The sequence below is a fragment of the Eutrigla gurnardus genome (genome assembly GCF_963514095.1).
Source record: "Eutrigla gurnardus genome assembly, chromosome: 14".
Lineage (NCBI taxonomy): Eukaryota > Metazoa > Chordata > Actinopteri > Perciformes > Triglidae > Eutrigla > Eutrigla gurnardus.
Window position 1 is genome coordinate 11266524 of NC_139937.1, and position 16678 is coordinate 11283201.

The 16678-nt window shown below is 40.1% G+C and overlaps 2 protein-coding genes across 2 annotated transcripts; one reads left to right on the forward strand and one right to left on the reverse strand.

Annotated features, from left to right (window-relative positions):
- Positions 1-242: 242 nt before the first annotated feature.
- On the reverse strand, positions 243-10718 carry hpn (hepsin). The gene is made up of 13 exons (XM_084027378.1): positions 10356-10718; positions 9287-9451; positions 4351-4458; positions 4120-4161; positions 3628-3757; positions 3382-3501; positions 3193-3233; positions 2785-2950; positions 2495-2685; positions 1924-2019; positions 1521-1663; positions 1131-1295; positions 243-871 (listed from the first exon to the last, which is right to left on the reverse strand). Exons 2-13 carry the CDS (start codon positions 9321-9323, stop codon positions 827-829), a joined length of 1284 nt encoding a protein of 427 aa, XP_083883504.1. The 5' UTR covers positions 9324-9451; positions 10356-10718; the 3' UTR covers positions 243-826.
- Positions 10719-11113: 395 nt separating this feature from the next.
- LOC311024610 (opioid-binding protein/cell adhesion molecule) lies at positions 11114-16529 on the forward strand. Its single transcript, XM_084027091.1, has 8 exons — positions 11114-11302; positions 11929-12071; positions 12335-12417; positions 12516-12721; positions 13833-14096; positions 14287-14598; positions 15144-15246; positions 15591-16529. Exons 1-8 carry the CDS (start codon positions 11245-11247, stop codon positions 15652-15654), a joined length of 1233 nt encoding a protein of 410 aa, XP_083883217.1. The 5' UTR covers positions 11114-11244; the 3' UTR covers positions 15655-16529.
- Positions 16530-16678: the final 149 nt, after the last annotated feature.

A 16678-nucleotide genomic window follows, 5' to 3' on the forward strand; every position in this document is an offset into this window, starting at 1 on the left:
CAGGTTGTTATTGCACTGTTGGCTTTAAGATCTGTGGATCATGAAGACATCTCTAACATGTCTCAAATAAACATCTACACAAACAAGACACTGACTAATATTTACAAGACATTAACAAAATACTGATTTCAATATAAGCATCATCTTCACCAATTCATGTGTTGTCATTTGATAAAGACAGACCTTAAATTAATATTTTTTTCATACAAAAGTCAGGCTACTGCATGTAAAAGGACATGAATCTTTTTCATCACATTGTGATTTCTTTTCACGGTGAACCTGAGCCTTAACAAGCCTCAATTCAATGTATTACAAGTTATAATGGTTTTCTAACTTGACTGCTGGTGACATTGCAGAAGCGTGCAGCTCAAAGAAGTAAGTAATCTCTTATCTCTCTTAAAAATTATCTTACAAAACTCATATTTTACTGTAAATCCAGTACAGGGAATGGAATAGTATTTTTCTTTTGCATGTTTATTAATAACTTCCTATTATCAAAGTTAAGTCTGTTTTATTGGCTCTCTGTTGATCTGTTTATAACTTCATGTTTCTTAAAGCGCTCTATCTGTGTATCTCTGCAAATATACAGAACATCTATTAAAGATTATGGACTTGATGGGCATTAAAGAATGTGAGAAAGTTCAGGAAGAAGTTAAATCCTCAATAAAACAAAGATTTAGGTGTGAAGGAGAATCTGGAACCTGTGACATGACGGGAACATCAGAGCCTTTCAGCCTCCCGTCCAACTGACCCCTGTTGACATCATCCAGGTCTTTTACTATTGTCATCCAAGAGTAGAAAAAGTTGAAACATGGGAGCAGGAATCTCATGTTCGCGCCATTTTGTGAAGCCCCGGTGAGTTGTTATAGTTCTGGAGGATAAAGATAAGAGCAGAAAAACACTTCTTTGTCACAAGATGTAGAAGACTAACTATGAATACGACCTTTCTTTACCTGGTGAGAAAAAACTGGCTTGGTGAGAGTTACAAGTTACTTTTCTATTTCTGTAGTTGGTAATTGGTGGTAGAGGCAGTGCTATCGATGTGTCTTTTGGTTGTGTATAATAGCATTCTAACAACACAATACAACACAATAAAAACATATAATAAAATAAAGTGTCCAGTCTCTCACCCTCATGGCTGTAGATATCCAGGGCAGAAACCGGGACACTCTGGTGTAGACGCCAGGTTTCTTGGCCATAGCACAGCCTATTCCCCAGCTCACCACCCCCAGCAGACGATACCGCCTGGTTTTAGACAGACAGTCTTCTGCCACGAAAGGGCCGCCGCTGTCTCCCTGAAAACCACAGAGGATTACACACTCATTATACCAGAGCATTAACAGAGATTCAAGTAAATAGGAGTTTCAAACAACCAGGTATATATATATCTGTGGCAGACACATGCATTCAGATTAAATACAGCAGTAAAACATATGAAAACATATCAGAGAGTGCAGTTCCCTAATTACATAACTGCAAAGCATTTTTACACCAGCATGCATTAACACCGGCACTCTGACCTGGCAGGCGTCAGTGCCTCCTTTCTCATAACCAGCACAGAACATACTGGTGGTGATCTGATTGTCATAGTAATCCGGAGCGTTACACACAGCGTCGCTGATGATGGGGACATGTGCTTCCTGGAGAATATCTGCTTGAATACCTGCAAGTGAGAAAGCAAAAACATTAAAAAACACTTTGGAGGCCATTTATCTAAAAAGAAGCATTTATTATCAATTGCTATCGGTCCTTTTAAGCACTGCATTTCAACTCATTACTGTTCTCTTACCTTTCATGCATTTATGTAGATAAAGGTGTAGATATATAGTTGAGCACATTGATGCAACAAATGCAAATAACGCCATCCAACATCAGATCTGCAGTGTATAACAGTACAGCTGTGATGACATGCAGACAACTCACCATAGTAATCTACATTTCCCCAGCCTGTTACTGTTCCCATCTGTCCGTCTATCAGTCTTTGACCGTATGCTGGCAGGCAAATAGGCTGGATATATTCTACACACAAACATGAAGAAGTAAACACAAGTAAAAATACTTCACCATCAAACACACACACACACACACACACCCAAACTACTGCAACATGTTTACAGAGAGCCATTTAACTGTTATTTTCACTTGTGTTGTGGTTGTAATTACAAAAAGCAAACACTAGGTGTCAGACATGACCTACTAAAACATTGCTTTAAGAGTTTCTACTTCAAGTTTCTTTTACTTGTACCAACATGAACAACAACAGCGAATATTACAGACAGATGACTCTTATAAGTGTCCACTGTATCTTTTCTCACTATCAAAGGGTAGGCAAATTAATATAATGACTCTCTGTGTCTTATCTGGTTCTCTCCATGTCTCCTTTTTTACTCTAATCTAAAATGTTCCTCTAATCTCTAATCATTGTCCTCATGCACTGAAATATTCAGATGTGTGTCAGTGAGCGTGTTTCTGATGAATACATGTGTGGGTATACCATTGAATGTGAGGGGCTGGGTGAGGGCCAGAACAGCGATGTCCCTGCTGTTGTCATCGATGCTAGCATCTACAAAGGGCAGGTAGCTGCTGTGGTAAACAATGGTGTTCACCTCCGCCACATTGGCGTTGACTGGTTTACTATAGATGGAGCCCAGCAGCACACGCCAGCGGTTAACGGTGCGATACCGCCTAGCATGGCATTTAAAAAAAAAGAATGTCAACAATTTGTTCACAATGTGCTTGAAAATAAAATATGATTTCTGTATGAACTCATGATTGATTGCCTACTCTCTGAAGCAGTGAGCTGCTGAGACAATCCAGCGGTTTGAGATGATGGTTCCTCCACACTGGTGAACCCCATCGTACTCCAACCTGACCTGCCAAGGCCAACTGCCCTGCCTGGCATCCACACCACCAACTATGCGGTCTGCTGCAAAACTACGCCTGCCACAGTCTGTCGGGGAGAGAGAGCAGAGGGTTAACCATCCAGCTAAACTGTAAAGGATTAAACGTATAATATCATAGAATGGGTGAAAGAGTAGAAGGTGAGATAAGCAGAAAGAAGGAGAGAGACAAAAACCCTCAGAGACAGTAAGAGACACTAATAACAAGGTGTAGGGGAGGATGACAAACTAAGCGTGTTGTGAAAGATGAGCGGTGGTGTGTCAGGAGAGCAGATTTGAGCTCACATCTTACCTTGACACAACAGCGTGAGAACCTCCCTGCTCTCACAGTCACTGAAACACAGACAGACTGAGTTAGAAAACAGACTGACGAGGGAAAGGAAAACATCCAAACTGAGTTACTGCTTTCCACTTTCTCCTTGTCAACCGAGCAGAAAAGTGACAGAAAAGGTGTGGGATCAAACAGACAGGTGTTTGTTACCATGGGAACAATGAGTCTTTGATTTTCTTGCCATAGCTGAGCTCTTGCTGTCTGACACAGAAGAAGTCCCCACCATCTCCACTGCCCTCCGGCACTGATGTGACTGAGTAATTCACCACACTAAAACACACACACACACACGCACACACACACACACACACACACACACACACACACACACACACTTCAGTCCTGTGTCTGTGCTGCATGAAAACACTGAGTTTATAACTGTGAAGTATATCTCACCTGATAAAGCCCACTTCTTCACAGCTGATGCTAGCTAGCAGCTCATTGGCTGAGGAGGAACACACCTGACGCCACCTCCTCTGAGCAGGGTCAAAGACTCGGAGGCGTTGGTCAGCAGAATTTACCTGGACTGCAGGGAATGACGCAGGGTTATTTAGCACACACTCCTGCTTATCTTATATTCATTTTTTCTGTTCTCCCTGTCTGGATCACTTGTGTAATTTTCACGAGGTCAGAAATAGGTGTCTGCTTACGAAAGAGTCTTACATTTTTACAAATACAAATAAAAAAACTCTGTAACTGGTCCTGCATTAAAATAAATACACTGTAGTAAAGTTTGTGTTTTGTTTCTGCCAACAAAACAGGGCCAAAAACATACAGTATGCTATTATAGTATCCTACAGATAGATGAGATGGATGGATAGATGGCTGGCCGGACAGACAGACAGACTACTACTACTTATTAGAAAATGCATGTCATCTCTTACTCACCATCATACAGTCCTGTGTCTTCATCCATTGTGCAAAACGTTACTGCAGAAGAACAAAAATGGAGTTTGGTGAGCCAATGCAGCGCATGATAGCAAATAATGAAAGACTGATCATCACATTTATGAGAGGAAGAACCACAGAATATGAACGACTTGGTACAAAAATATTATTATAATCATATGGTTGAAATAAAATGTCTCTATGTGTATGTGTGAAAGCATGTGGTCTGACCTACGGCCCAGACGGCTGCTCCAATGGCTCCCAAGGTCATCAGGGTCACACACACCCCAATCAAACGACAGGGGGTCAACACACAGGTCAGAGAGATCCCCCTGTTCCCTGCAGACACACACACATTTACATGAGTGTAAAATACTCATTTGACAGTAATCATACACAGAGATGCCACCATGAATGCATACATGCCCTATTACGCACATACACCGCAGCACGCAAGCCTTTAACATCACATACACCAACAAACACAGGTGGCTGAAGAAGGGGATGACATCATGAGAATAAGTCAGTGAACTAAGTAAATGTGCTGGTGCTGGCAAATATACATATGGCACAATAATACATGGCTAAGTTGAGACTAGTTTGCTTGTATTTAATTTGGACTCGTATTTCGGACACACAACAAACATCAGCAACATGTCTGGTATCAGCTTGCTGTCCCAATGTGGGGGCATACTGCACATTTCCTGGCACGGACTGAGAAGTACAAACGAAAGATGAGATCAATAGTCTAAAGTCTAGCATTTCTCCACAAAGAGAAAAGAACAAACTTTTAAACTAGGATATAGTGCCATGTTTGCCCTTTCTGCACGTTCTGTTATCCTCTCCTCAAGTTTGTCAACTTGACAAACTTTAATAAAGTGGAAAACATGCATGTAATTATTAACATTAATAAATCCATTCTGGGGTGTCTGTTCCAAGGTCCTGCATGTTGGCTTGCTGTCACTAGTACTGATGGTACAGAGCCTTAACTAATATTATTAGTTCCACCTGTGCCGTTCCTGCCATTAGAAATGTCCACTGCCAATAATTTCTTCTGTCTCTCTTTTTTTCTTCCTCTCTTACTGTTTTAAACTAATGTGGAGAAAAAGGAGAAGCGATTTAGAAAAAGAGCAAATATTATTGAACATAAAACAATCCTCTTTATGTGATCTGTCAGCCTGCCATGCACATCCCTTATCACTGAACACAGCTCAGCTCATTTCCCTTCCCACTCACAATCATTTTCACATGGTCGTCATCATCACCACTATCATCATTATCATCATCGGCAGTACCAACAGCAGCATCAGAGTTAGAGCAACAGTGCAGACAAAAGCCGGAGGCTAGACTACACCTCTTGACCATAGACAAGGTCACACATCATGTTCCCTTATTTTCTATGACTAAAAGTCACTTTAAAAGGCCGTGCACATTCACATAGGTGTTTGTTGATTATTATGGCTGATTGTATTTCTGCTCGGGTAGAAGTTGGGTGTAGCTATGTTGACATCACCAAAATTCATATGCTAATCATTCTAAAAAATGATGCAGGTGTGAGTTGTTTCAGCCCAACACATGAGACAAAACGTGCAGACTTTGCCTTTTTCACAGTAGACATTTTGACTTGTCATTGTAGGAAAAGTATAGGTGTCACTAATAACATTAACAATGGCTACATATTCAAATATCCCAGTAAGCCAACACGATGATACAATGTTAATATATATATTAGAGGTCGTGTCTGTCATTACTTGTTAGAAGAAAAAAGATACAGGAAAAGTGAGCTCTTCTGTAAGTAAGGGGATATCCTAATTATTCTGTTGCATGGGACAGTCAGGACTGTAATGGTAATACTTTCCATCAATGTGCCAGGAAACAAATGGAGATACTGTAAGTATATGAGTTTCCTATCAGATCAAAGAAAACATTCTACATGCCTGGTTTCCTTCCTGCCACTGTCTCCTTCCAACATTTTCCCTACTCTCACATCTTTCTCATTTGTGTGGAAGAAAGGAATGAAAATGAAAAGCAACTCTACTCAAATGTTTTGGGGAGTTGTGAATGATCACAAATAACATGTTTTGTGCTGCTGCACGTTTTTTCAGGTTTGTACCCACATCAGTTAGTAGGGAGGCATTTTTAATTTCTTCGTTTCTGCACAGTCACCACCTTAAAGTCAGTGTAAACTCCCGAATCATGTGTCTTATACAGCTCAAGGAATGACAACGTGTTGGTCCAACAGTTGCTGCATTTCCACGCCGTTATCAAGAAACATGATCATGGCATCTAATCCAGTGACCTTAACTTCCTTCTATGCTATCTCCTCACATCTGCTCCCTCCTGCTACAGCCTCGCCCTGCCAACTCTACCTCCACCTAGACTGCTATTCCCTAAAAAATCCCTACTTTCTTTGCCTCCCTCTGTAGCCATCCTCTCCTCCCCTCTGTGTGCCTCCTCTCTGCTCCTCCTCCACAAACAAAAAGTAGTGAACATAATGAGTATCTGATGAATGATGCAGGATAATTTATCAGAGGGACATTCCAGGCTCCTGCTCATACTTTGGGATTGTGTTTTCCAGGAAATACCCCCAACGTTTCGTGCTCTTCCCAATCACACTGCAGGACAGAACAAGCACTCTATTGTGTCCACTTCTACCTGAGACCACCCTCTCACTCTCTGAGTGTATGCGTGTCTGCATGTGTGCGTGTGTATGAAATCATTGTGGTGTTATGTGAGGGCGACCGCACTGCAATATTAAGAGTTTGTTACCCACTAGAAATGCTGCTTGTTGTAAATTGGATTAAGTTTATAGTGTAGTTCATTTTTAACAGATATCATTTCTCCTACTATAAGCACTGACCCACAGAGGGTGCTGTATTGTATTGTAAATGGAAAAGCAACATTAACTCAATATACTATTCTACTAATTACTAATTATTTATGACACGTGCATATAATTTCCAAACAACTATTTCCGTTCTGTTACAGCCTATTCATTTAGAAAATAAACAACGATCGCTTGATCAAAACACATCATTAAGCGATGAAACATAACATAATCATGTTAAATACATTAAATGCTTCTAAAATTTACTTAAGCTTAATTTATGCTCAACAAAAAGATCAACAGATTAAAATGCCATCGCTGTTGTACATCAGGAATATTTCACAATGCAGTGAAGCTGTAGGCCTGCACAACAGCGTGACTTGATATTTAGTTGCCATGGTTTGCCGTCATTGTGGTCAATAAAGTTGGCACGAGAGGTAAGAATGAATCATCTCTTACTGTTTGTGACCAATCCACATACAATTTTATTTTGGGTTATTATTTGGATCCTCATCAATGAGTCACATGACCAGCCAGAAGCAGCAGTCATTACTCATTCACTGGGTTGTTGGGAGGGATACCTTCGCAGCACGCTAGTGGGTGAAAATAAGTAGTTCTGATACACCCGAAACCAAAATCATGAAAATGCACAGACAACACAGTCTGTATTACAAAAAGCATGTATTTTTGTCTTCCAAATCAGCCTAGTTTTTTCTCCAACATGATAGTTAATCTAAAATTAAAAACACAAAATAAATCTTTAGGTATTTTATTTAAATAAAGTGTCTCAATATTATTGACAATCCAAGAGAGTGATGTTTATCATGTCTCTTGAATAGGATACTCCACACCTGACTGCATAGTCAGCATCTGCTGCGTTATCCTTTGTCCACTGAAAACTGTGGAAACAGATTTCAAAACAAATCGAGTGAAACCAGAAAGAGGAGATTTTTATGTTTCTGGTCCATTAAAAACCAGGGCTGAGGTTATTTCAACATACATTAACTACATATTCAATAAGAAAAGGGCTTTAAATGGTTTTCAAAAATGAATACTGAAGAATATGCGTGGACTGAAGTGACCCTAGCTGTCGTTAGAGTGGTATGAAGCAAAGATAACATTACAGAAACAGAAGAAAACACCAGAAGCTCTGACTCATATTTGTAGCGGCTGTCACGACAAAGAAGTAAAAATAAACACAATCATACTGCACAGTAAATATTAGTCTGATTCCAATACCTTGCCCTTTGTGAATGCATGTGAATGTGCAGATTTCTGTACTTGTTCACACGTGCATAAGCATGTAATGTTTTGGGTAAACACATTTTCTTCTTTAAATAGATGCCCCACCACATCTAAGCACAGACACAAACACAAACAACATAAGCTACCCCATATGTGCCACTCCTTGACTAGACTGTGTTTCTCTTGTAAATTACAGACAGCCTGATTCATCTGGGTGGACTCCTTTCAGGAGGGTAACAGACACTTAAAAACAAAACGTTAAACTGGCTATGTTCAGACACAGAAAGTAAACTACAGCACAACAAGGACACAAGGACCAAGAAGACCTGCAGATGTAAGGTAGGTGTCCTGTTTTCTAGATCTATGGGGGGGAGAACAGTTCACTCTGACAGAAGCTCTTTCTACAGACAATAATATATAGCAAGTAATCGTATCTTTACTTCCATAACATCACCATTTAATTAGCTGTAAACTCATTAGGAGCCACAAAGCTGCATGTTAAACCAACACTCTACCACAACACTGATGATAGCTAATGCAACATAACAGGTCAGATGTGGATTCTCTGGTATTTCCTTTCAGCTGTTTGCTTCACTGGTGGTGATGGAAGTGTGCTTGTGAGGATAACGTAGGAGAGCTTAATTGCTACAAATGTAATGTGCATCAAGTAAATTTGTCAAGGACTGTTGATTATTGCCCCCAGCTAACAACACATCACATTTCTATTTTCTTTGGACCTATAGAAATCCTAAAGGATGTCAAAACTATGTGTTCCCAGCAGAAACACAAACTTCCAAAATAAACCCATGAACATTAGAGACAGCCAGTCAGCTTTGAACAAACCAGTTAATGGTTAACTGTGGAGTGGACTGATGTCTGGTCCCAAATACAGAAAACAGGCAGCATGTGCAGAAACATGACCAGCACAGCACTGTGTGTGTGTGTGTGTGTGTGTGTGTGTGTGTGTGTGTGTGTGTGTGTGTGTGTGTGTGTGTGTAAGAGAGAGAGAGAGAGAGAGAGAGAGAGAGAGAAAAGGAGTAGGGAGGGAATGGAGAATGACAGCAAGTCCGACTGTGTTTTAATATGTGAACTCACCCATCTTCCCCTCTGTCACTACTTTCTCAGCATACATCTGTGTACAGTAGGAAGCAGAGAGCAGCAATAGACAACGATCCGTATCCTTCCTTCCTTCCTTCCTTCCTTCCTTCTCTCCTTGACTCCTGAGGACAGGTGGTCTAAGGCCTCGCCAGTCGTTTTCTCCTGGTTACATAATATTGAAGGTTTTTTAAAAAATAATTTATCAAAGAGCAAGCCAGATAGAGAGAGTAATACGAGATTAGATTTGAAAAACGTATTTATATTGTAAAGTGAGAGTACAAACTACCACTTTTTCAGAAACTAGAATACTAATTAATAATACCATATACTCATTACACTTCATCCAAGAATATTACTTACATTTTTGATCGATACACTCCGTTTGTTTCGGAGCCGTTGTTTTCACTGTGTGTTAAAGTTAATTCACACACTCACAAAAACACAAATGTATTTAGTCCACATAAGAAATTCGTTTTATTGTAACTGAGCTGCTATTTTATATATTTGTATGGTAATTCCATGTGAACAAGCTTCGTATGATAGCACATAAAGAAGGCTTCCAAGGGTGAAACCAATGACTCACTGTCCTGAGGACACGATATGAGCCATATGAGACCACGGGGAGCAACAAGACTAATTATAAGGAAGTATATTGAGACACAAAGGGTTTTTTTTCTTCTGTATAATAAAAATTACAGGCAATAATGTTTAAAACGCCTGTAAATAAAATGTTGCTGTGATATGTGTATCACTTTAGACTGCAGAGGTCTGCAGAACTGGAGATGGTTTAGGTTCATCACACACAGGGACATTAAAAAAAGGTTCAGCATGATAAACTGTAACATTGACATGAACAAAATATACGAGTTGGCTACTTAATTTTACTGAAAACATGTTTGCTCTCAAATAGCAACTCACTACTAGTAAGTAGTAAGCTTTAGTCTACAGCAAGGTGAACTATAAGCATTTAATGACACCAGAAATAAGCAACAAAGTTAGCTGATAGCTTCTTTTCAGAGTTAGCATGCAACTACAGGGCTGGAAGAAATCAGGGAAGGCGACTCACCTGTGTTTTCTTGCAGCAGGTGGAGCACTGGCCTTCCTTATTCACAAATATTATAATATATTATTGTTAGTCCGCTTTAAAGAATAGAAAAAGGCACCCCCAAAAAACGTGTGCCCCGAAGACAAACGCCTAACGCCGCCAGAGATCACACGTTAAATCCCAGTTTGCAGTAAATCCTTTTTGCTCTCTTCACAGGTGACTGACCCCAAAGAAACAAGAAAAAGAAAAAAGGGTAGCAGAGCTTTCAGCGACCGTTTCTATCAACCAAAACCACCGACGCCTGCTTCTAGTAGAAACGAGAGAAACATTTGGAAGAGTGGATTTATTGAGACAAAGTCAGTGAACGTTAATCCCAACTTTGTCGGTCCTTCTGTGGGCAGCCAGCCGGACGAGAGGGGCGCGAGTGACGTCATCCTACGCTTCTGCGTGGACAGAAAGGAGCACGAGAGCTCTCACAAGCTGCACGTGAACCAACAAAGTGAAGTTACACGAGTCGATGGGGACTGATTCAAGAATGTCAATTTGGTATAGAGATTACCTCTTCATGTCTTTACTGGTGCAGTGATACCAGAAAACGCATAGTGTCCCACAGACTCAGACACACGCTCACACACACACTCGCACACACACACACACACACACACACACACACACACACACACACACACACACACACAGAAAGACAGACAGACACAAAACATGAAAGCACAGAAACAGCTCCAGTTCCTTTTTTGCAGAGAATATAAAAAGGAAGTCTTTGCTCTAGCGGAAGAGAAGTGAGCACAGTACTGATAGAGCCTGCTAGAAAAAGCCAAGCGAGGAGAGGTGACTGAGGGAGGAAAGGTCAGGAGACCACAACAAAACAAGTACAACAGCCACAGCAGAAGAGATGGATGGTGGAGTGGCACAGTGTTGCTACTGGCTGCTGCTCACACTCTCTGTGAGAGGTAAGACCATGTATGAAATCACCTGTAACAGATGGTGAAGATCAGCTGACCCAGCATTTGTCGGTTGTATTGAACAACATTTACTTAAAGTGTTGTGCTTGACGGTTCCTGCTTGAGTAACATTAATGTGTCATTATCATCATGAAGTTGATGTGTGGTTACAACTGCTTGTAAGATTGTGTCATTATCATCATGAAGTTGATGTGTGGTTACAACTGCTTGTAAGATTATTTGTCATGTATCATATCATATTGGAGTTGCCACAAAAATCTTGACAATTTCTGGGGCAACAAGTAGGCAACAACTATAAATCTGTTCTTGTTGTCTACATTGCTTTTTTGCTCTTTTCATTATTAGACTACATACTATTAGTATCTGAGAAAAATACCCTTCAAATAAGCCATTATTACAAGAAAATGCAATGAATACAGTGCTGCACATCGTGGCAACAGTTATAATGTTGGTACACTCAGATGCATTGGTCACTTTGATCTCTGGATAATGTGATTTGAAATTATTTTATCTTTAACCTGTAAAATTAAACCACAAGTAATTATTGAGTTCGTAGTGTCATTTGGTGGTTACGATATAGAAACTTATTTGAACACATATCCTCTGCCCCTCAGGTATCCTTGCAGGTGATTGGTCGGTTCGTCTTCCCTCCAGTCCTATCTGTGCTCTAATTGGATCTACTGTGGTTCTCCCTTGTTCCTATGACTACCCCCAAAGTTCTAATGAAACCAAGGAAGAGGGGCAGCCCTCTACTCAGGTAATTCAATAAAGAAGTCTTTGTTGGCAGTTGCAGTACATGCTGCAGTGTGTCTTTAAGCAGAAGACATTCTCTGCAAGGCCTCAAATCTGTTTCAGAAAGGAGGTTAATTAGGGATAACTGCATATAACTATTTTAACCTTACGTTTTACGAGTGGAGTCAGGGTAACATAAACATAAGCATCTGCTATTTTGCAGTACTTTAGTTCAAAAGCTCCTTGTTTTTTTATTCAGCATTTTCTTTGTTTGTATTTCTCTGTCAGGACGGAGGAGGAGAAGAGGGACAGCAGTACAAAGTTGTGTCTGAGATGTGGTGTCTCAAAGACAGTCGCTGTATCACATCAAGGTACTGTTGAAGACGCACTGAAAGCAATTCATTTGAGCAAAGAACCCTACAGCAAAGGGTTTAAACAAACAATCTGTCTGTCTGTCTGTCCGTCTCAGCTATGTCTTCCACAGTGACGGTATCTTCCCAGATCCGTCCTACCAGAACAGGGTGGAGTACCTGGGACAACCGGGATCAAAAAACTGCTCTCTGAGAATTTCTGATGTGAGACAGTCAGACGGTGGAGCATACGTGTTTTACCTCATCACCAGCCACCCCACACAGAAGATGCCAGGGCAGAGCGGTATACAGCTCCTGGTGGCAGGTGGGAATATTTCATTTACAGATAATACTTCGACTGATCGCAGTCAACATGATCATCGTCGCCGTAATCAAAGCTATCATCATCCTCTCCTCTCTTTTGCCAATTTGGTATTCTAATTGCAAAGTTGGGAGCTTTTTTTTAGGAATCATGTCTTGATTTGCACTCATAGCTAACATTCATCACAAAATCTTGAAGACAAAAACTAGCAGTTTCAAATCAGTTTGCACTTACAAACTCATAAAGTCATTTTGTTTATCCTTCCTCGATCTTGTGACTGTTTTTGTCTGTCTTTGTGTCTCACCGGAGCAGTCTTACTTCCTGTCTTACTGCCTGTCTGTCTGTCTCCTTGCATGTCTGTCTGTCCCATAACAGTATTGAGCTGTTGCTAGTTATTATTCAAACAACAAACAAAAGAATATTTGTACTTTGCTAACTTGTATTACTTCAATGCTTTGGTAGCAAGTGCCTTAAGTTAACCACTTTCTTTATGTAACTCTGTTTGACATTTTGTGTTATTCAAGAGAAGTAGAACTGAAACTGACCACTGCTATACAAATAGTAATTTATATAGCTTGATTTAATAATAGGTTTTATCGTATCAAAGGCCAGGTTTATGACGAAGCCAGGAAGTGGCATTGCTCCACCACAAACATATTCTTGAGAAACTTCTGGGTGAAGTCACACTTCAGTTCTGCATGTTGTGTCATTCTTTCTGTTTAAATCCCACAAAGTACTTAATCTGTACTTATCTGAATCTGTAGGACGAGGAAAACACACAAAAATGGTGGATTACAGTAGAATAGAAATTAATAATGAGAGAAAAGTTGGATGTCTGAATTCTGCTGATGCTCATGTTATTTATAAATTATACAAAATCATAACAATACGAGAGTTGAAATAATAAGATCTTTCAAACTATCTTTGACATCAGTAGGCTATTTATAAAATCCTGGGGATTCAACACCCTGGTAGAAAGTGACATACAATTGTTGGTCACAAGAATCACACAGACTAACCAGTCAAATGATGAATCTTGTCTCCTTGAATATCTAAGGTGAGTAATATAATCACATAATCACTTTCCCTTACTCCTAACCCTTGCTTTCTCCAGACTCCTCCAGCGCCGTCACAGTGTCAGCAAGTCCCTCCAGTGACATCACAGAGGGCGTGGCCCTACGTCTGGCCTGCTGCAGCCCTGCTGCCGGTCCACAGGCCCGTTTCAGATGGTACAAGAGCACAAGCAGCAGCCCGGGACACACTGGGCAGGTGTGGAACATCAGCGAGGTTACATCTGATGACTCTGGCGGCTACTACTGTCAGATGCACACCGGGAATCAAGTACAGAACTCAACAGTGCTGCCCATCGATGTAGAGTGTAAGTGAAGCAGCTTAATTCTGATCATTCAGCATGACATACGTTGAAGCAGGATCCTTCTGAATGCGAATTTCAACAGAAAATTTCTTGAGAAATTCTTCGCTGGATGAGGTCAACGCAGTCTGTGTATTGATAGAATCTTATGTGACTTGACTGGGTATAACTGACCTTTCATTTCCTTCCCGTTTAGACTCTCCCCGAAACACATCTATCTCCATCTCTCCTGCTGGAGAGCTACATGACGGGCTTCCTGTGACTCTGACCTGCAGCAGTGATGCAAACCCACCTGTTGCAACATACAGCTGGTTCCAGGGTGCAGCATGCCTCTCCACAGCAGACAAAAGCTTTCATCAAGCAAGACAATCCCCTGCTACACCCACGGGAAGAGGCCTGACACTCAGCAGCGTCAACATCACCACCGAGGAGTATCAGCAGCACTGCTGTGTAGCATGCAACAAACATGGATCACAGACTCACAGCGTAACGCTTATAGGTCGCAAAAGTAGGTCCACGTCATTGGCAACCATGTTTGCTCTGAAAACCTGCAGAAATACCCATTCAGAGTGTTCAGAGTTGAACATGTGTTTTAATGCATTTACAAATAGCAAATAACAGAAACTCATTTCACATTTTTTTAAAACCCCAGAGCCTTACCAAAGTAAAATGATTAATCTTTTTAACCAGTAAGATATAACAAATCAAGAGGGTGAATGTTTATGATCCAAACTGCTTTATTTGTTATTATAAAGAGGAAAGCAATACATTTAAAGTGATTTCTTTTCCCCCAAAATATAACTAGGAAGCACTTCCTACCTCTTTTTAAAATTCTGTGATGTTAACATTGACACTTTGTCTTTGAGATGCAACAGAAAAATAGTCAATAGTATACTAAATCTCTCACATTGAATTCAGTAAAAGACCAGCATTATGGAATACCTCACCATTTTACATACTCTTGGTCCAATGTCTAGTCACATGCACAGTATATTGAAGAATAATGCCTGAGACCATTTTTCCTGGGTCCAATCCCTTTTCTGTCCACTACAGCGAAGGACCCGTCTACGTCTTCAGGATTCAGACTGGTGATTATCGGAGTGACCATCTGCGTTCTCCTGATTATTATGGCTATAGCGGCCTATCTCATGGCAAGGTCAGTTCTTTACTTCTCTTACAGCTGATAAGTGCTGTTATATTATTTCTCGTTATATTTCTATCAACATTTCAGCATCAGCGATCTTAAAAGGTACCATAGTTTACCGTTAGATTATTAGACTAAATAATGTAATTAAAATAAAATTGAGTGAAAGTGCCACTGCTTCAGTACTCTAGTTTAGCTTCATTAATAACATTATACTATGTGTATAAGTGTGTGTTTTAAAAGATCCGGTGTTAATAAATTATTTATGTTTTTATACAAATTAATAAAAAAATATTTGTAATTAACTCGATAATGTAAAGGTCCATGTTTAAATAATGAATTGTCTGTCGTTTCAGGAGAAAGAAGCCATCCAGACACCAGTCGTACGCCCTCGCCGAGACAACTGCTGTAGCACCTTAAGGACACATTCAGCACAAAGTACAAATCAAAGTACAAACACCCCACAAGCACCAGAAGAGTTCTTTTTATTTTGTAAAAGTACTTAAGACAGGTAGAATATTTTCTCAATAGCATCAGACACTCTTGTGTGTTTACCTCCAAGACTCATGTTGCCAAGGAAACCCCAAGCAGACAAATTCAAGCTAGCATTGCATCAAATTCTGCAGCACATTTTGGGTTTAAATCAGAAGAAAAGGAACTTCCAAGACTGCTGGTGCTAGCTCACAAAGGATGTGAACACCAATAAAAAAAAGAATGAAAATCATCTGTTCTCATCTGTTCTCAACGCCTTTGTGTGCCGTATCAGTTGAACTTTTGCAAGAATTACAATACATCCTCCATGTTTCATACATATGAGGACCACAGAAAGCCTTGTGGTGGTGATGATGATGAGCATGAAGATGATGACGGAAAACTCAGTCATAATGATCCAATTAAAAGCTGTTAGCAGTTAGGAGTGGGTCACGTCTGTGTGTTCTTTGAGTAAACTCTTCAGTGTGATAAGGCTGTAACAGATACTGACCAGAGCCTGAGGATGAAAACCAGGAGGACAGTGACTCGGACACCCGGACATCCATTTACAAAATGTACTTGGATATCAACTCCCATCTCATTAGTCTATAATTAGAATTTTGCTTTTGTCCGATTTATCAAATTAAAGTAAGTGAGGAAAGTGGCACACACATGCTAATAAAGTAAACAAGGAACAGTACAAGTACAAGGACAAACGATATGTATGATATGTCTTTCAGTTTTGTTCAGTTGCATGTACAATTTTTAACATTTATATGATTTTTTAATGGGAAATACAGGTAATTAGTGGTGCACATATTGTCGTCCCTCCATCATTTATACTGAGCTTCTACTTTTCAAGCTGTTTAAGCTACAGTGTGTGCCATCTGTAATTTGATGTAAATGTGATGTGTTACGTTTATTGAAGAGTGATATCGAGAATTACAGAATGTGTGATTGATCTAATGAAAAG